At 47.2% G+C, this 26,280-nt stretch overlaps 2 protein-coding genes across 2 annotated transcripts; both read left to right on the top strand.

The window, feature by feature from the left end:
• The first annotated feature begins 20,078 nt into the window (after positions 1–20,078).
• LOC100844519 (protein PYRICULARIA ORYZAE RESISTANCE 21) lies at positions 20,079–21,126 on the top strand. Its single transcript, XM_003579592.4, has 2 exons — positions 20,079–20,232; positions 20,378–21,126. Exon 2 carries the CDS (start codon positions 20,389–20,391, stop codon positions 20,869–20,871), a length of 483 nt encoding a protein of 160 aa, XP_003579640.1. The 5' UTR covers positions 20,079–20,232; positions 20,378–20,388; the 3' UTR covers positions 20,872–21,126.
• A 2,460-nt stretch (positions 21,127–23,586) lies between these two features.
• LOC100831612 (protein PYRICULARIA ORYZAE RESISTANCE 21) lies at positions 23,587–25,111 on the top strand. Its single transcript, XM_003581108.4, has 3 exons — positions 23,587–23,747; positions 23,955–24,036; positions 24,173–25,111. The coding sequence occupies exons 2-3, from the start codon at positions 23,955–23,957 to the stop codon at positions 24,853–24,855; spliced, it is 765 nt and encodes a 254-aa protein (XP_003581156.1). The 5' UTR covers positions 23,587–23,747; the 3' UTR covers positions 24,856–25,111.
• Positions 25,112–26,280: the final 1,169 nt, after the last annotated feature.

Here is a 26,280-nt window from a genome sequence, read left to right as displayed (position 1 = left end):
TGCTCCTTCACTCTTTACTGAACTATCACCACATGCTCTTCTTCTTTTACTAGTCATTTCTACTTCCATAGCTTCCATTGAATTTTCTAAATTATGTAAACCCACCTCATCTATGGAGTTTATAAAATCACTATATTCCTCGGACCCATCAAAATTTTCATCTTCTTGAAGCAATTCTTTCATTAATTCTTCTTCTTCTTCTTCATAACTTTCTGTTAATAACTTTTTATTTATGTCCCACTGCTCCTCTTCATCTACATCTTTATTTTTGTTGCTCTGGACCGTATTATTGTTCTTACTATTTCCAACCTTATTTACTTGTGTCGTTATATTGTTATTTAATACGATTGAACTACTAATGGCATGCTTTTTCTCAATTTTTAATCTTTTAAGTCTTGCAATCTCTCTAATGAAAAACAATTCCTTTTCTCTTATCTTAGGCCAATCTTTTGTCATAGAATTATTATATTCCCATTCTATATGTTTCAATTTTCCTTCATAATGAATTATTTCATCGTCTAAATCTGCCTCTTCCATGTATTCAGATGCACCGCTATTTTTATTTTCACTAAACTCTGATTCAGAAACAAAAGATTCAGTATCATCCATGGTTGCGGTTTTATAATTTGTGTGTCTAATGCTACTAGTTCCTTCACAATTTTGATAGCTTATGTAGTTATTAGGTTGCTTTAATTCTTTCTTCTCTATTAGCTCACTTATTTTCCATTCTTCTCCTGCTCTTTCTTCAGAGCTTATTTTAAGAGGACTCATGAATTTTATACCTTTTGATTGCATGCTTTCAATTACATCATCTACATTTACTCTATATTTAGAGCTGCTTTTGTTAGTTAGTCTTCCTATAAATTCCATACTTACTAATAAATTTGTACTTTTAAATTCTTCATATCCTTTAGTCTGGAACCCAAAACTCATTTTATCAATAAATTCCTTCACGGGCATCATTAAATCTGGGGCTATATAGGTTTTAATTTATTTTCATTCATGTCTCCTTCCATGAAGCCTAATGAAGCTTTATCTACTGATCCCCATCTTTTGTCTAATAGTGTTATTAATACCTTCGCTCCTAATTTCTTTCTTGTCATTCCTTTGACTCATATGATATACATACCTTGATGAATATATTTATACCCACAATATTTTAGTTCATTTTCAATATTCTTGCTCACAATTTTTAATTCAACTGGATGTGTTAACACACTTAACTCTACTTCTCTGGATATTCTATACAATCCACTTCTTCCTTCAAACAATCCCATGTGGTATACCTGTTGTGGCTTTATTTTTCTCAGTGTATCCTTTTGATACCTTTCCAAATCTCTTTCTAAGTCTATAACTTCTTCTAAACTTTCAATGTCGTCAGCCTTGCTGCATGACATTCTATGCATCATTGTTAGAGGCCTTAAATCTTGCCTTATTAACTGGAGGTTTCTGTCTCTTCTAATGAGGCTTTTAGATAAGTCCATCTTTCTGAATTAATATTCCTTGGTGATGCAATTATTCCAGATGATGCTAACACAATATCTTTGTTACTTTGTTCGCTGTTTATTTTATCTAAAATCTGGATTAATAACTGAAGGATTGTATTATTTTGTCTTATTATTATTTTTGAGTCTTCCTTTGGAGAATCATGGTCAGAAAAGCCAACTGGCGGCGTTAAATATTTTGCTACTTCTTCTAATGCTTCGCTATATTCGTTCATGCAAACTACGAGAGGATCAAGGTTTTTATTTCTTGAACTAGTCTTTTAATTTCAGTTATCTCTTGTTTTGTTTCAGCGCTTGATTTATTTTTATTTAAACAGTGCCCTATACTTTTTCCAATGGACAACACTTCTTCTTTAATGTAATCGTTATTCTTACAAACTATATTTTGTTTTGGTTTGGCTTCTTCTAGCTTATGTAGAGCTATATCAATTTTATTATTCAAACTAAAGTATTTTTCTGCAAGTTTTTGGTATTCTTTAAGTATGCTATCAAATTTTTGGTCTAAATTATTTTGCCTTTTTCCCCAAGATATAAAGAAGTTATATATCAGATCAACAATTGTATTTAACTGACTATAAGTCGTATGCCAAATATGTTCTTCGAATGGATTTATTCTGCACCTTATGTCAATATTTTCTTTAGTATTTATAATTTTACCTGCACTAACTTCTAAGTCTAGATACTTTAATCTTTCAATGATTAACCACTATCTCTGATACCACAAATATGCAATATTAATTAATATTAGATACTAAATATTCAGTTATATCGACTAATATTAAATTATATGTAATATTAGATACTAAGTATTCAGGTTATATCAACTAATATTAAATTATATGTTTGATTAATATTTAATTATTATGATTATCTTTTACAGGATCTTTTAAGGCTGGTGAGGCCAACGGAGCTACCCCGCCCCCACCGCCGACCCCGCCTCCACCACCGCACCCGCCGCGGCCGCCGCCGCCGCCATTGCCACTGCCGAGGTAAGTTTAATTTGAATCTTAGGGTTAATCTTAGGTTTAATTTGAATCATAGGGTTAATCTTAGGGTTTGAATCTTAGGTTTAATTTGCTGTTTAGGGTTGTTGTTTAGTATATAACTTATAAGGGTTAATTTGATGTTTAGGGTTGCTGTTAGTTTAGTTAATTTTATGTTTAGGGTTGTTGTTTAGTATATAACTTATAAGGGTTAATTTGATTAATCTTAGGCAAAACAGAAATTTTTTGTTGTTTAGGGTTGCTGTTAGTTTAGTTAAATGATTAATTTGTTGTTATATAACTTATAAGTGCTTATTTCCGTTCACTTATTAGTATATGTTCCTGCTAGTTAGGTTAACTTGCTGGTGCTTAAGATAATTTGATGCTTATTTGATAAATATGTTGTTGTTGGTGCCGTTATTGGTGCATGTGATTCCGACCATCGTGTCGGTTGATATGAGCAATGTGGGCCCGGCCATCGTGCCGGGTCGTTGAGAAGGGTCCGGCCATCGTGCCGAGGGGGTATATGTGGGTGGGAATTTTTTTATGCAGGTATACAATTCTGGCAGACTCATTTGTCGTTTTACAGCAATGGTCATGCCGAAATTTTCTTGTTTTACAGCATAGGTCATGCCGAATTTTTCCTTTTTTTAAATTACTTTTATAAGTGTTGGGTAGGAACCTCACGCTCGCGTTGAAGAGGTGCATGAGCAGCCACCGGTTGTGGAGGGAGAAGTCCAAGAAGAAGCGGGAGTATTTTCCTCGGGCTCGGAAATTGCCATGAGCAATGGCTTCGAGCACGGCGAAGAAGGAGCCGAGGAGCAGCTGCTCCTTGAAGGAGCAGCTAACGAGGAAGAAGCCCAGGGTGCGATGTCTCAGGCTATGGCGTCAACTACTTAGTCGAAGTCCAAGCGGGGGTGGGGGGGGGGGGGTGGGGGCGAACAAGGTGCCGTCGGAGTCGTGGGTCGTCACCAAGCTCAATAAAGAAAGCTACCCGCTGGAACCGGTGGAGGCTGCAGAAAAATTCGCCAACACATGCAACGCCAACGTACGGGGACGCGCTCGGGTCTATCAAAGATGGAGCGACGTCCCTAAAGCTGTGAAGCAGGACTGTTACAAGGCGGCATGGAAGCGGTTCGTGCCTGCCAATGATGAGATCCGCGTACGGTTGGAGTGGCGGATGCACCAAGTCATGAGGAAGGGCTAGAGCACGTGGCAATATAACTGCAGGAAGCTCATCGGCAAAGACTGGAAGATTGTGGTTAACAAGCATTGGAAGGGGATCTCGGAGGAGAACTGGGAGAGGTTCAAGGTGTGGGTCAGGTCCCCCGAATTCAAGGCCAGCCAAAAATGGTACAAGGAGTTTCGTGAGAAAAGGCCCTTCGACCACCGCCTCGGCAGTCGTGGATGCCCCGGAAAGGAGAAGGTGTGGGTGAAGGAGGACGCCGCATTGGGCAAAGTCAGGATACAGCCGAGGGTTCCAACTTTGCTTCGCTGTGAGCGCTCCAGCAAATGGTTGTGGTCGTCCATGACCGCACATCAGTGGGCGGGCCATGAGCCTATGTCAGAGAAGCAAGAGGCTGCACTCGTAAGTCCTCGTCCTGACATCTTCTTTTATCGGTTGGGCTTCTTATACTCACATATAAGATTAACACCGAGCATGTTGTTTTTTGTATACATGGTGCAATGGCAGAGTGGGAGTCGGATGGCTCCCACTCGTCTATCAACCAATAGTGGGATGATGCCATCAGCTACGGTCTGCAACGAAATGAGCACGGGGGCCATATGCGAGGTGTTGGTTCCGGGCCCTTTCGCAGGCAGATGGCGAAAGAGCATGGTTCTCGAAAACGCAGAAGGGCGGCCAGCAAAGAACAGAGCTTAGAGGAATTAGATGAGAAGATCCGGGTGTTGGCGAGGGAGGGGCTTAGGTAGCTCATGCGGCATGCGAGGGACCAGCGTGGCGTCGACAACTTCATTGATCACGGTGTTTTCCTGCCGACGCCCATCCAACCAACCCCACCCACACCGGATCCGTCCCTGCTGGGGAATAAGAGCACCTCATGCTCCGGCACCGAGTTCCAGCTTGACCCACTTGGGCCACCAGACGAGAACCTCAGGGTAAGCGTCTTCGCGCGGTACGAAAAATAGTGAAATACCACTATCATGCTCCAATCTATTAATGATGTTGCCATGTTTGTCATGCGTAGAAGGGCGTCAAATGCCGGTTACACATGCCGACGGTGGAGAATCCTCTGGGCACGCGCAGGTTGCTGATGCCGCGTACGGCCGTGGTGCACGACGTGACCCTGCGAGACCACATGGTCAGGGTGCAGGTGGACTCTGTGCTCAAGGGCTTTGAGGACGAACAGGTCCCTTATCCTCTGCACGAAGAGGCGACGACCCTAAGGGATTGCATCAACTCCTACGTCATCTGGCCTAGGAGGTTGGTGGTCCTCGCTACGGAGCCTTCTCCGTCTCCATCTCCGTCGCCCCGCCTCGGTCCATCTCCACCCGCCCGGTGCCTACGTCTCCGTCACCGCTTGGCGCCTCACCCGGTCCTCTAGACTACGAGCCTGCAGAACGAGACTTCTCACCTGCGGCGGAGTGTAGCGATGACAATGCATGCCAAAATCCACCGTCGCCGCCCAGCCCCGAAGCCATCCATACCAAGACCCGTCCCTTGGAGAGCCGCAGCAGCATCGGCCCCGTTGGAGCCCCGTCCAAGTGCCCCATCTGGGATGCAGGTCCCCCATAAACCGGACAATTCCGATTTCCTGAGACGCAGGAAAAACAAGAGGGGGACAGGCGGCAAGGCAAGCAAGGGCTCCTCCAAGGAGTGGGAAGAGTCGTCTTCTACGAGAAGAAAACCAAACACCGTGCCGCAGATAGAAGGGATTTGGGTAGAGCGACCAGACATTCTGAAGATGCCCACCCACCCCCGTGTTGGAGACATATTGCCTGATGGATCTTATTTCGTGGACAGACGATTCTCCCAATTTTTGTTGTTCCACCCCGGACAACCGATAGTGTCCCATGATGACCTGTATCGCCTGCCACGGGAGATGCAAGAGCTTCATGAAAAATACATGAATGTGGCATCATCACGTGCAGACCTAACAAATCTGGAAATTAGGGTTCGAGTGCCAAAGCATTATGGCTTCTGCGACTCCAATACGGGGGAAATCCAGAGGGAAAACGACATTACCTTCGGCATTGACTTCCTCGACTTGTTTCACCTCTTCAACTGCAAGTGCCTCGACAACGCCATATTAAGACTGTGGTGTGTACACTACACGAGGGAGGCCTATAGGGTGAAGCAACATGGGATGGCCGTCGCCGACCCCCTTCTCTTCAATGCCACTTTGCTTGGTCCAGACCCATTGTTGGCCGAAAGTAGAAGGTTGGCGGTTGAATACCTCACTCAATTCATGTTGAAGCACCAAGACCACCGTTTTATATTGATATTGTACCATCTACAGTAAGTTGTTTTCAATTCGCATGAATACATACATCTTTTTCCGTCGGAAGACTTGCTTGTTATATTATTTGGCTAATACAATGTGCGTCCTTTTGTAAAACAGCGGCCATTGGGTGATAATCTCCATCTGCCTCGATTTTGGAGGGGTCACATATTTTGATCCACTACGACGAAAGGAGAATGAACCACAACATGACTTTGACCCGATAAAAAATGTCATCGACTCAGCCTATCGTGACACGGTGAAATGGTAGGCAATCCTGACGCTCCCCTCAGGCACACTTTCAGGTTCCCCTACGAGCAACAGCCTGAAGGATCCGTCTACTATGGTTACTACTGCACGCACACTATTCAGCAGTTCATCAATGACTTCCAGTCGAAGGGAAAGAAGACCTTCAAAGAAGTGAGGAATTTTTTTCTGGCCCGCATAACTCAGAAATTCTAGTGTACGAGATCCAGAAGGACATCGGCGAAATCCTCAACAAGGAGGTCCTCAAAACGAGCGGGGATTACTACGGCGGCGGGATTGTCGCCAAAAGTGGTTAATTTGTGTGGAACACTTTTATTTGTGGCTCATTATTTCAAACACTTTGTATACATGCATGTGACTTGAATGTTTAACTCATGTGGAACTTTGTAATATATTTGCTGCAATTCTGTTTCTTTGATGCTGTTGTATTCCTGCTATTTTCTGTGCTGTGCTGTATTCCTGCTATTTCTGTGCTACAGAAATATTTATTTTTATACATAATTCATTTGTTTATTTTCGGGAAAAAATAGTACCAGTGGCGGTTATAAACCACCGCCACTAAACATATACCTGTGGCGGTTAGACTCCACCGCCACTGGAAACGGTTCTAGTGGTGGTGGCCAGAGACCGTTGAGGAAGATGTAACTTTGACAATGTCCATATTGATGGACTTGTACCAAGGAAATATTTCGAGTGTGTGTTGGCGAACTTGTCAGCTAACAAGGACACAGGGGACACGATTTACCCAGGTTCAGGGCCCTCGATGAGGTAATACATCTACGTCCTGCTTGTCGGATCTATATTGATGAGTCGATTACAATGGAGTGCCGCAGAGTCTAGATGCACCGAGTCGTCGAGTGCGTCTAGGGGACTTGTATCTAAGTTGGGCGTGTCCTCTTGGCTGCCCCTCCTGGTCCTTTATATATGCAGGAACTCAGGTCTCAGGTAGAGTCCAAGTCGGTTACAATGAGGAGATATACTCTAATTAATCTTCCTTGTCTTGAGTCGCAAGATTTGGCATGTAGACTCTTGAAGTCGAAGTAGGCTTCCTTGTGGGCCCCCAGCTGGGCTGTACCGGGCATACTCGACTCGAGTACGTGGTTATGACTAACCACGTCAGTAGCCCCCAAGTGCCTGGTTGAGTCGAAGACTCGACTAGGGACTTCTCCCATGAAGAATGAGCTTATTCTGCTGTTGAGCCAGTTGCACAATGCTGCAAACTTGGAGTTTCATCGATTTGTACTTCGAATTAGAAGTATTTTCGACTCAAAGAGTGTCTGAGCCGATGCTTTAGTGTTTTGATTGTTAAATGACAGTTTCACAATATGATCTGATAGTGGATGGATATATGCTTAATGCGCCCAGATACTCGACAGGTCGAGTCCAGTTAATCGCTCTAGGGCGAAAACAACATTAGCTTTCATTAGCATTCGAGTCCCCGGGCTCGAACCTGGCGACTGGCGAATTTGACTTAGCCTGCTGGGGTCTTATATAGTCAAATTCTAGTTTTTGAAGTACTTGACTCGTTCGTCAAGATTACTTGTATTGGAAATACACAGCTGGTACGTTTCCAGGTCCTATAGGAAGCCTGCGGGTCTTATATTCATGTAATGAACATGGTTGCAGGGAGCGACCCTTAAGTGAGAATTGTTACTGGAGTGGTGCAGCCGACGCATATCCAGGCCTAATTTTTAGGACTTACCTTCATACAATGAGTATGGATTTGACTGGAAATAACGTAGCCGGTACGATCCCATGCCCGTAAGAGAACTTTCGGGTCTTATCTTCATGCAATGTGCATGGATTTACTGAAATACGCAGCGGGTACGATTTCAGGCTCTATGGAAAGATCCATGAGGCTTATCTTCATGCAATGAGCATGGGTTTTACTAGAGCAACGCAGCTGGTGCGACTCCAGGCTCTTTGGACGAAACCCAAGAGGCTTACTGTTATGCGAATGAGCATAAGCACCTGAGGTGTCGTAGCTGGTGCGACTCAATTGAGTCGATTATATGAAATCAACTTGTCTTGTGTCAGGGCCATTACCCTGTTTTTACTGTTGTAAGTAAAGAATAAACAATAGTCGACTGTATGAAGTCTTTAGTATAAAGCAACAACTGATTAATTCGCGACTCGAATGAGAGTCTTAGTGTTCACAGTCGAGACTCAAGACGAGTTTTCAACATTTAAGATAAACTCCGTCATCCTGTACGAAAGATAATTTCGAGTCATGGTATTTGAGTCAGACTTCGTCATTGAAGAGCCGTTTTGGTCAGCCAATGTGACTGGATGTACAACCTTGCCTGACAGCTAGGCACGCTGTAGGCATGCGTCAGTGGAGAAACGATCACACTTCGCGCAGTAAACAAGACACAATGATGACCTCATTGGTTCTTGCACCCATGAAGTAAGTAGTTACTTTCATCCTCGCTGTTTCGTATTCCGATTGATGCGGAACACGTGGCCACGACCAAGATCGTGCGTCCCGGATTTTCTGCCAGGGCAAGGATAAAAATGGAGGTGGGGTAAATTTAGTTTTAACCCTTCTTCCTCCTAGCACCCATAGCTCAGGCGCCCAAGACTTTAGCTTCCATAGCCAAAAACCCTTTGTATTCCCTGATAATCACGTCCTTCGACCCAGCGAGATGGGGAAGAACAAGAAAAGCGTGGGAGCTTGGCCGCTGTCCTCCGTGGATCGCGAGAGGGTGGCCGGCATGCCAGAGGAAGGGTTGCTGTCCCCACGGCCTGGGCATGTGTGTTTTCCCAGCGATGAGGTAATCCCTCGCCCCATGCGTGGAGAGCGAGTGGTGCATTATGATTTCATCACTCGTGGGTTAGCATTCACAGTCCACAATTTCCTTCATAGCTTGCTTTTGGCTTACGGGCTCCAACTTCATAATCTTCTCCAAACTCCTACCTCCACATCGTGTGCTTCGTGACGCTGTGTGAATGCTTTCTTCGAATAAATCCCCATATGATTCTCTGGAAGAGAATGTTCACCATTGCGCGCCAGGGCAAAGACGCGATTGGATGTGTGGATATTCAAACCTAGGCAGACGCCAAATTCTTCAACCTCCGAGAGAGGTTATCATCTTCTCGATGGAAACCGAGGTGGTTCTATGTCATGGATGTGCCGGGCGAAGGGCGTGGCTTCAGTCTTCCTGAATTCTCCGCGACTGCCTGGAGCCATAAGCTGGGAGGAATAGAGGGCGAAGAAGCCGAGACTCTATTGGCTTGAGTCCTGTCTCTCATGGAGACTCCTCAGTTGAAGGTGACTGGAATTCACCTCATCGCCGCTTTTATCCGGAGAAGAATTCAGCCTTTGCAGGCTCGTGCTCATCCCATGTGGGCATATCGGGGGGTTCGTGACCCGACCCGAATTAGTATCGAGGAATTTCGCTTGACTGAAGTGTGTCGACGAGTTCGGCGGCTTACTGACTTTGGCGAGTCAGAGCCATGCAAGATTGATCCTCTTGTGGCTCCCTATGGACCCGACAGGCCCCAAGAAAAGGTGATCATCGAAGCATCTGACAAACCCTGCCCTTTTTAGCATGAATTATTTCTGACCTGGGCTTTGATTTCAGGGACCTGATAATGATCTAAGCAACGCTTCTCCACCGGCAAAGAAGCGCGGCAGAGATGATAATGACCTGCCGGTACAGATCCAAACAACAGGCTCGAGGGACCCGAATGTCAAGCCGTTGGTGTCTGTACCCGCGTTCAAGAGGACCAAGTCCGACGGGCCAGTCGCGGCTCGTCGCTTTGGCCTTTTTGCATGAAGTGAAATTTGCCAATCTTATTTCATCATCCTAGAGATTTTAACTATCTCTAAAAACTTCTTGCTTAGACATACTGGTGGCTCAGTCGAGGTAAAAAGAGCTCCCGAGACTCAATCGACTGGTCAGGACTCGAAAGGGTCGGACCAGCCGACTAAAGAAAAAGCAGCTCACACCGAAGAGGCCTCAGCGGCCAATCTGAGCGGAAGAAGTCAACCAGATGAGTCGAGCATTCCTCAGGCGACGGCTCCTGCTTCGAGTCAACACGTGAGCAAATTTGTCTTTTGCTATTATTTTGCCTCCCGGTGGGAGTGATGCTCAAGAAATAACTTGAGATTGCTCTTTGTTTTTAGCCGATCATCCGCTCCATGACAACTCTTATTGAAAAGTTTGAGGAGACGAAGGCAGATCGGGAGCGACTTCGAGCAGAGCTGAGTCAATGTCGCCAAGAGCTGTAGGAAGTAGCCGCCGAAAAGAGTCGTCTTCAGCAACGTATAGACTCCCGTACTTCCGCAGAGAAAGAGCGGGAAAAGGTTTGGATCGAGCGACTCGAAAGTGCTGCTCGCTCTGTTGCTGGTGACCGTTTGAATCTGTTACCCAAGTGGCTTTTCCTTCTCGTGTAAAACTTGACCGTTTCTCTGTCCTTTTGCGGGAGTCCTTAATGCTTCTACTGAGGTCCAATTCAAAGAGAGAAGCCAGGGCTTCAATGATGCTCTAGAAAATGTCGAAGTCATCAACGCTGAAGCCAAGGGAAAGCTCCGGCAAGTGACGAAGATTCTGACTACCGTAATCAGGAAGATCTCTCCTGATGGGTCAGTGCCGGAGTCGTTGAATGGCCTCATTGACTTCTTTGCTGCAAGTCAAGACCCGGTAGAGGAGTACTGCCAGCATCGGTCGAAAGACCGATGCTGAGTTATTCTTCACGCTTGCTCTTGCGCATGGCGTTGAGGAAGACACTCTCCGTCGAGTAGCCTCTCCATCGACTCGATCGAGAGCAGGTGACATGGTCCGCTTAGGGCCCCTTATGGGAAAGGGCAAAGAACTGGCTGAGATCTCGTTGCGGCAACCTTGTAGATCAATCGAGGAGATGAACCTAGCTTCATCCGACGGCCCAGAGGTGGGCGATCTTTCACTAGATATATTTCATTCTCTTTCTCCTTTGTGAATCTTCTTCTTCTGTTCTTTTATCTTTGTAAAGAACTGCTATAGCCGAGCCTTTTTTGGAAAGAAATCAAAAGATCTTTATTTCCACCCCTCAAGGGGTTCTTTAGGATAAATGCTGAGGTAACTTGAGTCTTTTCCACGCAGAGGGAAAAGGACAGTCAAGTCACTCGGTTCCAGCTGCAGAGGCAGCCTCTCGCAACGATGCTCCAGCCAATCCTAGCAGAAAGGGTCAGGCCGAGACTACTCTGTCCCTAGAGCAGTTACGAGAAGTTGAGGCTCGACTCGCTAAACTGAAGCGTGACATGCTGCCGTGACGCTCAAAGTAGCAAGTCTAGCCTGAAAGCTGCGACCAACCGGGAAGAGTTTGTCTTTGGAGAGCTTCGCAACCTGAGCGGCCAAATCCAAGGTAAGGATCGCAAAGTAATCTTGTGTTTGTCTGCAAAGTAATCTTGTCGTCTTTTGTGCAGCTGTTCGCTTTGACCCTGACGATAAAAAGGCCAGAGTGAACGCTGCCATTCAAGCTCGCCGAGTGCATGATCCGTCACCCTTTTGGCTAGATCAGTCGAGGAGCTACGACTTGATGCTGTTCATCGAGCGGATCAAGCAAGTCAAAAGGTACTTCACCTCCTGCCGTGACATGCTAGCTTCGACTCATCGGGCCTTATGGCCGCAGGAGAAGGTGCCTCGTAAACTGGGCAGCCTGATGGTGAAGTTTTACGGCGAGGAGAAGATGAAGGAACTGGTTCGACTCCAGCTGGTGAAGGGTGCCCAGATTGCCCTCGCATTTGTTCGAGTCAACTGCCCAGAATTAGATTTCTGGCGAATTGCTACACTGCCAGCTACTCTCACCCAGGGTATAAAGTCGTTCCTAGAGGCTGGGCAGGCGGCGGCGCTGCAGATGATTCGGCAATGGGAAGCAGCCGAGGAGGAGACCATACCTCATCGTAGATAGTCATGTAGTTCTTTTTTTTAACGAATATTCTACCGGGTGCGCGGTCAGCGCTCCCGATGGGAGTAGCCCCCGAGTTCGGTTGTGACTGTGTGTAGTGGCGACCGCACTCAAGGTTGTAATTTGATATCCTTGAACTTCTTGGCGAAGTTGCTCCCATTCTTTTTTGGAAATGGAACGCCCTATCTTGTCAATCAGCGCCGAGTCGAATTCCGCCTTGTGGAAGTGGAATTTGAGTCGGATTTCAAGTACTCCCGGTGGGAGTGCCTCGCAGTCGAATATAAATAACCGAGTGCCGACTCGAACATACTAGCCAGCGCAAGGGATTTGTCTTGCTGATTAGCACTTGGGTCTTGCGGGAAGAGATTGGTTCCTCCGACGCACTCGATGTTATGCATATCTGTTTGGGACATGTTGAATACCAACTTGCGCAAGCACGGGAGGAGATCTCCTTGCTCAAGTCGGAGAATTGGGCCACGTCAGGCCGAGAAGATTTCCTCCTTGGGGAAATCATGAAGCTGAGTTCAGATTTGTGAGGTAACGGCATGAAGCTGAGTTCAGATTTGTGAGGTAACGGCTGAGTCCTCTGGTTGAAATTGTTGGGTTAACTGAATTTCGACCAACTTGGACGCACCATATTTTGCAGATATGATGCCAGAACCATACGTTGAAGATGAACGTGTAAAAAGCCGTCTTGATGCTTTAGCACGATCTGGTTCAGAGACCCCATCCTTCTGGTCGAACCGCGACAAGGGTTATGCCCTTGCACTACTGCAGGATCGAGTTGCAAGAGCAGTGGTCTGCCTGAAGTCCTGCAGTCACTGTTTGACTGAGGTGCACCATAACTTGTTTCCGGAGCTTTCTATTCCTGTTGACCTGAAGGGATTGATCGAGAGATTTTGGGAAGGAGCAGTAGTGAGGGGGGCTACTCACGAACAATTGGTGGAGGGGGTTGTTCTAGCCCTCTCGTTTGTTCGTCTTCGCTACCCCTCATTGAATCTGGACTCCCTGCATTTGACTCCCTCCTATGTTCCAGACGATGCTCAGCTTGGACCAGTTTATGACATGATGGAGAACACGGCACGTCAGCTGGTGACTCTTATGGCCTTGGAGTAGAGTAGACTTTGATATTCGTTAAGGATTTAGGCGTAGTTGCCTGAGTAGTATTTTTACCGGGTGCGCGACCAGCGCTCCCGGTGGGAGTAGCCCCCGGGTCTGTGCATGACTGGTTTGCAGTCATGTGGAGACCCAAATACTTTGAAATCTTTTGTAACTGAAAGCTGCTAGCATATTTGAAGAAGTCGCACCTTCTTGTTCTGTAACTTCTTTGATTTTGTATGAGAAAACATCTTGATCCCAATTTTGCGTAATTGGAAACTGCCGACCGTTGAATGATTTTGCTGATGTTTGTTACGCGATAACTCGTAAATGTCGGGTGCGTACAACGAGAGGTTTTAGAGTCGATTGGACGCAGCCCCCGAGCGTCTGGTGCGTACAACGAGAGGTTTTAGAGTCGATTGGACGCAGCCCCCGAGTGTCGGGTGCGTCCAATGACAAGTTTGGGGTCGATTGGACGCAGCCCCCGAGTGTCGGGTGCGTCCAATGACAAGTGTTGGGTCGAGTGGACGCAGCCTCCGAGTGTCGGGTGCGTCCAATGACAATTTTGGGTCGATTGGACGCAGCTCCCGAGTGTCGGGTGCGTCCAATGACAAGTTTGGATCGATTGGACGCAGCCCCCGAGTGTCGGGTGCGTCCAATGACAAGTTTGGGGTCGATTGGACGCAGCCCCCAAGTGTCGGGTGCGTCCAATGATAGTTTTGGGTCGATTGGACGCAGCCCCCGAGTGTCGGGTGCGTCCAATGACAATTTTGGGGTCGATTGGACGCAGCCCCCGAGTGTTGGTGCGTCCAATGACAAGTTTGGGATCGATCTCTCAGTTCTGAGTGTGATGCGACCGCAACAAGGTAAGTAAAAGGAAAAGACTCTGAGTAGAGGAGCATAAATATATTTATTACGTACCGATGGTACAAGAAGGTACTTAAAAATGCAGAGAAAGATGACAAATAGATGAGAAACTAAAAAAGAAATCAAGTAAAAAATCCCGCAGTCGAGTTGGCTGAATAGCCATGTCGAGGCGTGGATGAGATCGCAGATATGTGTTTGAACTGACTCACTCTTCGGTAGGCGTCTTCTGAGCTACACTGCATGGGCTGCGAAGCCGGCTTGGTGTGCTCGTTGTTTTAGTGCGCCTGCTAGAGGGGGCTCCCGTTGTTGCGATTGGGGGAGCCCTGCGAGCCAGTACCCCTTAGTTGATAGGGCTGCTGGCTGAGCCAACGTTGGCCTCTTTTGATGAAGAGGCATGTGCTTCCTCCGTCTTCAAGTCTACACCGCCTGTGGCCTCAATGGCTCTTTTCTTAAGGACGGAATTTTGGTCGTCGTCTGTTAAGAAGTAGGCCTGGCCAGCTTGGTCCTTCGCGGCAAGTGACTCGGAAATTTTATGGAATTCACGGTTGAAGTGATCGGACCGCAGGAAGTCTCAAGAGATAGTTATCACGCCGTTGGGTCTAGGCATTTTGAGCTTAAGGTAAGCGTAATGCGGGACTGCCATAAAGCGTGCTAGCGTGACGCGACTCAAGACCACGTGGTACTGGGATGGCCAGTCGACCACTTCGAAGTCGAGTCTTTCGCGTCTGAAGTTGTCGGGTGTGCCGAACACCACGTCAAGGCTAACTTTGCCCAGTGGAGGGGTTGCTTTTCCTGGGATGATCCCATGGAAGGTTGTCTCTGTGGGAGCCAGCTTTGTTGTTGAGCGGTTCATATTTCGTAGGGTGTCGGCGTAGATAATGTTTAGTCCACTACCACCGTCGATGAACATTTTGTTCAACATGTAGCCCCCGATCTGTGCGTCGAGCACCAGTGCTGCGTTTCTCGGTTGTGGGATGCAGGGTGGGTGATCTTCTCTGGAGAACATGATCTCTACTTCCGACCAGTCGAGGTACTCCGTTGAAGAGGGAGGTGACTTCACGGCCATATGGACCTGCCGAGTAATAGACTTTTGGACCCGATTCGTGGGTTTCCCTTTTTGAATCATGCAGATGTGACCGACCGGAGTCAGATATGAACTGGCCACTGTTGTCGGCGCTTCTAGTGACGGTGCAAGTGCAATTGGGTGCACTGCGCCAGCAAAACTGGTTGGGCGCGGAGGCGGAGGAGGAGCACCGATGGCTAGAGCTCCTGGTCTGGGAGGCGGCAAAGGTGCATTGACTCCTTCGTTAGGGTATAGAAGCATCCTAGGTAATTGTGAGAAGCCAGCACTGGTTGCCGACTGCTGTGTCCCGGCAAACTCAGCCTGTAGTTCCTTGAAACGCTGGCACTCGGCTAGAGCGTGACTTGGCTTGATGTTTCCTTGCTCATCCCTGTAGACGTGAAACGGGCAAGGGGAAGATAGTTGTTGAGAAAGGATGGGTTGGTTCCCTTTTCTCTACCATTGTTGCTTGCGCTTGTCACCACCACGAAAACCTCAACCGCGATTTCCGTTCTCCCGAGAGCCAAAATCTGACGGAGAGGCTGTTGCGATGAATTCAGGTGGGTGCGATTCTTTGAAGGCTCGGTTTTTGCGCTTCCTCCTTCGATTGTGACCACGATCACCCTCTTCCTCTGGAGATCGGTAGCGTTCATTGCGAACGGAGTCTTCACCGTCAGCCCATCGATTGGCGATTTCCATCAGATAGCTGATGGTTGTGGGCCACACAAGACCCAATTCTTCCTTGAGTTCGACTCGTCGGAGTCCTCGTTTGAAGGTGTCGATGGCGCTTTCATCGGAGACTTCCTTAGAAGCGTGTTTGGTGTTGGTCCAGCGCTGGATGTACGAACTGATGGATTGTCCCTCCTTTTGAATGCAAGCTCGGAGTTGCTCGAGGGAGACGGTTCGTTTGCACGTGGACCTGAAGTTGCGGGTGAAAGCTTGGACGAGCTCTTCCCACGAGTCAATGTCAGTCTCGTGGTTAGCCAGTTAGCCACGTGCGTGCAGGGCCTTTGAGTTGCAGCTACAGGCACTGCATGGCGGTGGTACCAGAACCGCCTTGGCAGCGAATGCCGGTGAGGTAGTCTTCCAGCCAACTCTTGGGCTCTTGAGTGCCGTCATACTTGGCTAGATCGATCGGCGGTTTGAAATTTCTGGGCATCCTAGATTGACGGATGCGACGGCTGAAGCATGACGCTCCGCATGTCTCAGCCTCGTGATCGGAGTCCGGAGAGCGGTCGCGATATCTGTCTCGCCGATCGCAGTTTGCGACCCGGGGAGACCCCAGTGTTTCCCTCGGGTGCGAGTCACGCTCCCTGCGACCTCGTGGAGGCGGGTCGAGGTCATGCTGGATTTCTCCTTCGCGGCGGGATGGCGTCCTGTCCCGCGGCTGCCTTCGGTTGTTGAAGTCTTGGCTGATACAAGAAGTCCCCGCTTTATTCAATCCTTCCAGAATCTGTTTGTGAAGCCGCGAGCGCAGGTCACTGTCTGGTGGCTGGATTGTTTGTAGGTAGGTATTGGCTGCAAGCAAGGCAGCCTTCGAGGTTTCCGGTATCATATCGTTGTGGTCGTCAACCGACATGAAGCTTGGAGCCAGGTTTCGGGTCGTGTGATCACGACGCGAGATGTTTCATCTGGGGACATCTCTGGGAGGTGTGGCTCCATCAGAGTCGCTGAGTGAACCCGGGCGAGTTATTTTGTGTGCCTGGATATCTTCATCTAGTTTCTTCAGCCTCTCCGCTTCAAGCTTTTGCTTCTTGACGAAATCCTCCTTCTCTTTGTTCAAGTCACGCTGAGCCCTGGCAAGTGAGTTGGCATATAATTGCAACTCAGCGATAGTGGGATCCTTCATGAGGACTCCTGACTCAAGTGCTGCCTGGACTCGAGCTTTCTCTGCCGCAGAATATCCAGCTGGTAGACCTGCGGATGCACTCGCGGCCGGAGGAGTCTGCTTTGGGGCAGCGGAATTTGTCATGAAGACTTGAGCGATGGCGCACTCGGGCGCAAGATCGTTGCTGCTATGGGAGCCTTCCCGCTCTGAGGAGTTGCCGGCGTCGCCTGGGACGGGGCTTTCTGTAGACTGGGGTGGATTGCTGCCAGAGTCGGAGTAGGTTCCTAGGGAAACCTGTTCTGTTTCGTCGGGTGAACCCGGCGAGGTGAGGTTGTCATGGCAACTCCCTTGTTCTGAGTGGTCGCCAGCGTCGCTAGGGACGGGGCTGTCCGCACGTGAGGATGGATCGTCTTTAAAATCAGAGCAGGTCCAAGAGGGGACTCGCTCTGCCTCCTTGAGCAGCTCCGACGAGATTGTCGGCGGGTCTTTCTCTGAAGGAGAAAGGAGAAGCAATTCTTCCGGAGTCAAAGGAGTCAGACACGGTAACCGAAGGATACCGGATCGGACGTGGAACTCGCCGAATATGAGATCCAAGTGGTCATCAAGTTTGTCCAAGACTGCGGGATGGACTGAAGGCGAGCGGCAGAAGACTAGAGGATCGTCAACTCCGCCTGAGTCAATGATGGTTCTGCTGGATCTGGAATAGTCGAGGTCGTGTTTCCAACACACGTTGTTCCCACAAACGGCGCCAATGACGAAGATGTAACTTCGACAATGTCCATATTGATGGACTTGTATCAAGGAAAGATTTCGAGTGTGTGTTGGCGAACTCGTCGGCTAACAAGGACAGAGGAGACACGATTTACCCAGGTTCAGGGCCCTCGATGAGGTAATACCCCTATGTCCTGCTTGTCGGATCTGTATTGATGAGTCGATTACAATGGGGTGCCGTAGAGTCTCGATGCACCGAGTCGTCGAGTGCGTCTAGGCGACTTGTATCTAAGTTGGGGGTGTCCTCTTGGCTCCCCCTCCTGGTCCTTTATGTATGCAGGAACTCAGGTCTCAAGTAGAGTCCAAGTCGGTTACAATGAGAAGATATACTTTAATTAATCTTCCTTGTCTTGAGTCGCAAGGTTTGGCATGTAGACTCCTGGAGTCGAAGTGTAGGCTTCCTTGTGGGCCCCCAGCTGGGCTGTACCGGGTATAATCGAGTCGAGTACGTGGTTAGTCATAACCACGTCAACCGCCACTGGAAATATCCAGTGGCGGGTACTGCACCCGTCACTGCTGTACTCCACGCACTTTTCGGGTGGTGCCGGAGGGATTTACAATGGCAGTTTGTAGATCTTCGGTAGCGGGTAGTTTACCCGCCATTGGTGATCTCCGAGCAGGAGTGGCGGGTATTTTACCCGCCACCGGTGCTAAAACCTCCAGTGACGCAGAGTTGGTGGCGGGCGTGATCACCGCCACCAACCCCATTTTTTGACCGCCACTAGAGGGGTTTTCTGGAGTAGTGTGGTGTTTAAATCATATATGTATGTGCAAGATAGAATAAAAAATAGTGAGATGGATAGATGGGTGCTTCATCGACTACCATGGTACATAGTAACTACTATATTCCCATTTGTCAGGTCAACCCCAAATAGACAAATGGGATCTCCCTTGGAGATGCCCTAATCCTAATCTCCCTTTTCGTCTATTTTTTGTGCACCAACTAATCATATGTCGACAACCACAATAAATCAGGCAGTTTTCGTGCCGACTTAACCGTATCTTATAAGACACTACCAATACAAACATAAACGCTTCCCATCAATTCTTCTTCCTAGCCCTATCTCTTTTCTTGGCGCAAACTGCCCCCCTCCCTCCCCCTCACACCCAGCTTCAGGCCGCATAGGGGAGCTGCAGACCGTGTCACAACCTCTTCTACAACTGCGCATAAGGAGTTTGTGTCGTCCATGGGCAGCCACATCATGTGCCTCATTCCCAATATTAGCCCCAACATCATCTCATCTGACCCACTAGGAGATGCAGAGCCGCGTCTTTGTCATCCTTCAAGGGTCATTTCCGTGTGCCACCTCCATTTGATGTAGCGGTAGCCAATGCTGCGGAACTGGAGTGGCGTCATTACAATTTTAGAGGAGGTAAGGGAGAGGAAAGTGAATTTTAGATCTGGGCATAAATCTGTGATAGAGCGCCGCATATATTGGGAAGGTGCAGACCGTGTCGCGGCCTCTTCTACTACCGTGCATAAGGAGTTTCTGTCGTCCGTGGGCAGCCACATCACGCGCCTCATTCCCAAGATCGATTAGCCCCAACATCGTCTCATCTGATGCCCATCAGAAGATGCAGAGCCGCCTCTTTGAAGTCCTTCAAGGTCATTCCCGTGCGCCGCCTCCATTTGGTCGATTGCCAATGCTGCGGAACTGGAGTGACGTCATTTCAATTTTAGAGGAGGTAGGGGAGAGGAAAGTGAATTTTAGGGTAGAAGAAATCAGAGGCTATGGTGAGGGAGTAAGAGCTCCAAAAACACGACATGTGAGTCAAGATGGTAATGGACACTCATTATCCATGTACCCGGTGGGTGAAAACCCCATTAGACTACGGGTTTGGGCCAAATTTCAACCCATGAGTATGTAATCGAGAATCATCTTATACATGTGGGTGCCATCTTGGCATGAATGTTGAAGTATAAGTGGATTGCCTAGCCCCTTTCATAAGATTGGTATTTTGGTTGCGTTGGCTAGCGCATGAAGCTCTTCATGGTGTCAGAGCCAAGAGGTCTCGAGTTCGAGACCCGGTTGCTGCAATTAAATTGTGACGCACTTTCGATCCACGTTTAGCCCTGAGGAAGCCACACGTGAGGGGGAGTGTTGAAGTATAAGTGAATTGTCTGGCTCTTTCCATCAGATCGGTCTTTTGGTTGCGTTGGCTAGCGCATGAAGCTCTTCGACGAGAAACCTCAGCCGCGGAGTGGTTACTCCTTTGAGTCCCTCCCTCCATCCTTACACGTCGTGGTTTCAGGACCGCAGCGCTAGAAGTCCTAAATCAGATGTGATCCGGCACCCAATACAGGCACTAGGTTTCAGAAACGGCATTGAATACTCGATCCGTGCCGACGTGATCCCGGCACCAAATCCAAATGAATATGTCGGGTCTGGCGCTGTGGTAAATATAAAACCTGCCTTCTTCCACATGCGACTCCACTTTGTTGTGTTCCTCTCCTGCCTAATGTTCCCGCAACTACGTCAGCCTTCAGGACTGCAAAGCAAAGGCAAGCTCAAGTTTCCATCTCTTTGATTTCTTCTGGTTCTGTTGCGCGCGCCCCTTCAGATTAAAAGCTAGCAAGAGGAACATAATGCACATTGATCTTGCATCTACATTCATGGTGTATCTGCTGTTACATATGATATGTGCAGATAGATCATAGATGCCGACGTTGATCGTGACGGTGGACATGGATTGCTGCCGCTGCAGCGCCAAGATCCACAAGGTCTTGTCCTCCATCCAGGACCGAGGCAAGTTCCCCATCGAGAAGATCGTCTACGGGGAGGAGAAGGTGCTCGTTTCAGGGCCGTTCGACGCCGACGAGCTCAGCTGCAAGCTCCGGTGCAAGGCCGGCAAGGTCATCAGGAACATCGAGGTCGCCAAGCCGCCGGCCTCCAAGCCCAAGCCCAAGATCGACGAGAAGCCCACTGAGCCCGAGCCCAAGCCGGTACCGTACGCATACCCGTACCCATGCCCATTCCCCTCGACGTGGCCGTGCGCGCCCTACTGCGAGTGCCACTCCAAGCCGCCGGTGCCGGCGCCCACGTGCCAGTGCCCGCCGTACCAGATGCCGATGCCCATGCAGTGCGCGCCTATGGTCTTCTGCGAGGAGACCCCGCCCTACGGCGCCTGCGCCGTCATGTAACTGCAAACCCGAACAATTAAGCCCCCGCCGCTGCAACGGTACGTAAGCACGTAGATATACGTGCTCCACGTTGTAGCTAATGCCGTATCTTCGGAGCACATGTATCTGTACCTGTACAAAGACTCATTCCGCGGTGACGATAAATCGCCTACAAAGTTACGACCAGTGGACATGAATAATTTGATTTGAAATCGCAAAAACTGCTTCACTTTAAACGTGTGAGATGATAGCGGTCATGAATGATTTGATTTGAAATCCTTCGAGCAGCTTGGAGCATGTTCGAAACTATTCCTCCGATTCTAAATTCTTGTCGTGGATTTAGTTACGACAAGAATTTAGAAACGGAGGAAGTACTACACATGCAATGCTTTGGTGTCCGAAGCTGGTACGAAGATTGATCTAATGAATGGCTTGATCTGTTGTGTCGTATGAAGTTTGGACAAAATATAACATACGAATAGCATCACTCGAGCATGTTTTATTGCAGAATAATTGAGTGTTATGCATGCAGGAAAATACAGGCGAAAACCATATTGATTGTGGTAAAAGTTGCTGAAAATCGTGATTAAAAAGTTCTCACATATTTCAGACGAAAATAAGCTTAATTATGGTGAAAACAGGTACTATAAGGCCCACATGGAATTTATGCCAAATTTTGGCAAAAATTACATTGGTAATGTGAGCTTACTTTGGAACAAAAGTTGGTATCATTGGATTCGTGTTGAAAAACTCTTTCTAGTGCTATAACTTTTATATGCATATGTTAAATATAATTTGTGTAATTGTTAGACAAAATTTGACACAAAATTCAATACAAGCCTTATAAACCCAAACGGAGGAGTATAAATGAAGCTAGGAGATCTGAAGCTACAAGATCTGAAATAAATCTAGATAGTATAATGATTAAAAGTACGTTTTTGGATATTCCAAAAGCAAGTATAACCGCGAACATGAAAAACATGGCAAGACAACACTAACACGTGGGAGAGATGCTAAACCGGGGCCACAACCAGCGTCACAATACTCCCAGAGAGGACATGACGGCAGCAGTGGACTAGCAATGCATAATGAGAAGCCGCACCAATCGCAAATTGAATCTTTTCCTCAATCGCAAATTGATTTTTTTGAGGGGACTAATAGCAAATGAATGCATAAGGCATGAAGCACAAGGGCCCAAGAAGCAGCCAGGGAAGAAATGCCCAACAGCAACAGAAGAGTGGCATCATCATTGCTACAAAACCACTCTTCTATCGAATCCTACCAACAACTAGTACTTGTGATTTCCAATATTTTATTTATCTATCAAATTAATTTCTTTTATTTATTTATTTGAATTTCCTATTTTTTGTTCTTCAAAAATGATTTTCCTTTTTTTATTTTCTAAAAATTATCTCGTCTTTTCAATTTTCTAAGCTCTCTTTTTGCTAACTTTGTTTTTGTTGTTTTCCCCAAGTTCGTGCTATGAGGACATGGGTGCATTATTCGCATAGGAGGCTCCAAATCAGCCAAACTGACATGTCAGCGCTGTTGGAGCTCAGGACCAATCCTCTCTCGCGCAAGCAACAGCAAGCAGCACGCACGTCGAATACTTTCCGACGGGCCGATAAATTCCGGCGAGACGCACACGTACAGACCTCACAGCAAAGCTGATCGATTGCTAGCTAGCTCTCGTACTCACGTCACGCACACAACACGTAGCTAGGAAAATCAATTGATGGCCACAAGCACGTGCCTGCTGTTTTTTTTTTCTATTTTCTGGGATTAAGGATTACAAGGCACCGGTATGCACGTATTTATATACGGTAACATGCAGTCCGACTCAAACTACAAAACTGAATACGAAACCTACTAGTAGACCAACTCTAAACCGACTAGAACTAGGATTGAACCAGAACAAGACTCTAATTTGATCTTAAGTTTGCAGAAGCCAATTGAGAGGTGTACAATGAATTGTTTTTCTTGTTCAAATTGTTTTTTGTTCGAAAAAGAGGTTGAAACCTCCGGCCTCTGCATCATACACAGCTAATTTTTATTAATTTATTCAGAAAGCCTAACAAACTAAATACATCGATTGAACAACCCAAAGCCACCATGCTTACCTACAAGCCTAATGAAAGGGGTGCCATTATTAAGGCTGTATGTCATGATCGCACGACACCACCCAACATCTAAATCCGAAGACCACGAAGGTGCAACTGGTCAAGGCGCACGCTCCAGAATCAGCTTCCAACGTTTTCCACGAACCCTTCTTCGGGAAAGCGATCGAAGCATTTAACTTGCCAGACCTGACACCGACGACGCCAACGAGCCACCTACTCAAGATTCCACCCAGTTGATGTATATTCATCAACCCCCAAAATAGTTTTTTTTTTTACAGTTTAGAATTGAAAATTGGACTTTACTAATGTTGGCTTGAACAATTTAGTAGTACTAACTTACGTACAATTGGTGGGTCGAGGGAATCTCGAAACAATTCCGGATTACCATTGATTATCCCCCGGAAGGAAGAGGGCGATACACAGCCACACAGCATATGTCGAAGTGTGCAAGTTCGATATCTCTTCTTCGTATAATCATATCATGTGTAAAGCGAATTAACAAAGCTAACTCTGAATTAAGGAGGAGATGAGAGGACGATCTAGGAGAAATGCATGAAAACGAGAGGGGCTATCTGAAAACGACCAAATCGTCCTTTATATGGGAGACGCGATCCGGCGACTTGCGAGTAGGCGATGCCATCATTTTTTTTGGCATTTGCTTGGGCATATCCCAATTATAAGGAACGCATGGTTCACCTCTGCTCTGCCTCATCACCTCCATTATTTCTCCTCTGATCCTCTTCCGCTCATCAGCAAGGCAACTTCTAGAGTCGACAGGTGAGCTTAATCGTCGAATCCTCCTGGTTCGTTAATTTCTTCTGCTCTAATTGTTGCTCGACTAGTTGCACTAATCCTTGTTCGCTTAGTATTTTCTTTGATTTAAATCTGATTACTTGGTCACTGGGCAGCTTCAAGTTTCAGAAACTTCTTGGGTAGGACCGGTCAGGTTTGTTCATCTTCATGCATGCTTCTTAATTTTTGCAGATGAGTATACTGGTGATCACCGTAGACTTGGATTGCTGCCGCTGCAAGAAGAAGATCGAGAAAGTCTTGGAGTGCCTCAAAGGTAAAATAAATAAATTGGGAATGGTATCTTGAAGCAAAGCCGGGAAATTAACTACGTATTCAAGTTTTGCATGGTGCTCATACATTATTCGCGTAAACAAATTAGGAAATTTTTCTTATGCGTACGTGTAACGCAGAGGATTACTGCATCGAGAAGATCGAGTACGAGGACAAGAACAACAAGGTGATCGTCCGCGGCAAGTTCGACGCCGAGAAGCTCCGCAAGAAGATCTGCTCCAAGGCCTGCAAGGTCGTCACGGAGATCATCATCGTCCCCGAATGGCCGCCAAAAAAACCAGCCGAACCTGAGAAGAAACCTGATCCCAGACCATGCAAATGCTGCTGCAAATGCGAACCTGAGAAGAAGCCTGAACCCAAACCATGCAAATGCAGCTGCAAATGCGAGCCCGAGAAGAAACCTGAACCCAAACCATGCAAATGCAGCTGCAAGTGCGAGCCTGAGAAGAAACCTGTTCCCAAACCATGCAAATGCTGCTGCAAGTGCGAACCTGAGAAGAAGCCTGATCCGCCGAAACCAATATACAAGGCCGTGCCTTACCCGTACCCTGTCCCGTACCCAATGCAGTGCCAGAACACGCCGTGGTGGAGCTGCCCGCCGCAGCAGCCATGTCACTGCTGCCCCAAGCCACCGGCGCCGACCCCAACTCCGCCAACGGAGCCGCCGCCACCGCCGCCGCCGCCGTGCAGCTGCAATAATAAACCGCCCACCTGGCCGCCGTGCAACTGCAGGCCGCCGATCTGGCCGCCGCCGATATGTTTCGAGGACAACCAGCCGGCCGAAGCATGCTCCATCATGTGATGATCGATCTATAATATGAACAACACCCCGGTTGCTTCGGATTACACAAATGTGGGTGGTGAATGGTGACACGTACTTCAGCTACCGTGCCAGAAACCGGAATAATGGGAGACTTGTTATTTGTCTATCTATGTGTACTGTGGTTACAGCTTGTGGTGTTCCAATTTATGTAAGCAAGATGTGTGCGTAATATTTATCCTTGTTGTAATATGTAATCGTTCATTGGTTAATTAATGTTGTTTCGTTTACTCACTTACGGCGCGCATTCACAGTGTGTGGAATTGTAAAATAAACTGTGGCAACGTCTGTAACCATTGTCAGCGGAAGTTTGGGTCGTGTGCATCTTGGCCGAATAAAGAGGCCGGGGAGATATTCTGTACATTACTGTATCTGTCTATTCTATATATGCTTGATGTCTTGCTCAACACGTGGGTAGCAACAAATTTGTTATCCAGTCAGACACGTTCAGGTTATTCAGAGATGATGGGTTTTCTAAAAAGGCGCAACAAACTTCTACTCCTGCTCCCTCCGTTTCTTGCACTAAAATCACGACAAGTATTTAAAAACAGAGTGAATATTTTTTATGATTGTACTCCCTCCATCTCTATTGTTATACAAATTCATGTCACTTATTTTGGAACGTATAATTTTGCTTCTGGTTTCAGGAAGGTGTCATTTGAGTAGTATCCTTGGAGAGTCATTTGAATAGTTTTCTCTCAAATTTAACATGCATCTCAGACGATGATCCGGCCCATGCATCGGCTCGGGTCGAACGCTGGCAAAACTGAAACAGGCAGCCCGACCACGTGACATATAACATGCGGGTCTCATCTGCAAGAAATGTTAGCAACCACTCTAAAATGGAAGATTTGGATTATTTTATTTCTGAGAAGATTACCTTTTTTCGCGCAAATTCTGAGAAGTAGTTCTCTGAAAATGTCTGGCTTTATGAAGTATACCCAAAAGTGCAAACACCTTGGCTTCCTAATTTTTTTGAACTTTAACTGGTTTGGTTTTCTCAGGCTTAAGGCAGAGACTGCAAACCGCTTTCGAACCAAACTGTCATGCATAAAGCCTTAGGCCCTATTTGTTTGGGTTTCTGCTTTAACTTTTGGTGCTTTTAACAATTTCAAAAGCACTTCTCTTGTTTACACATGAAGCTGAAAAGCACCTTCGGACGTGTTTTTGGTGCTTCTAGCTGAGAAGCACGTCTGGAGGTGCTTCTCAGTTTCATGTGTAAAAGGAGATGTGCTTTTGAGATTGCTAGAAGTATCAAAAGCTGAAGCTGAAACCCAAACAAACAGGGCCTTAGTACCCCGACCTGAACTTATCGATCACGAGTCTAATCAAGATAGATGGATAGATAGATTGCGTAGGTCAGTGGCCAACAACACGGAAAGCCCCACAACATAATTAGAGGACAGA

The sequence above is a fragment of the Brachypodium distachyon genome, chromosome 5 (assembly GCF_000005505.3).
Source record: "Brachypodium distachyon strain Bd21 chromosome 5, Brachypodium_distachyon_v3.0, whole genome shotgun sequence".
Lineage (NCBI taxonomy): Eukaryota > Viridiplantae > Streptophyta > Magnoliopsida > Poales > Poaceae > Brachypodium > Brachypodium distachyon.
The sequence above is the reverse complement of the archived record's forward strand: the minus strand, read 5'-3'. Positions and strand labels throughout refer to the sequence as shown.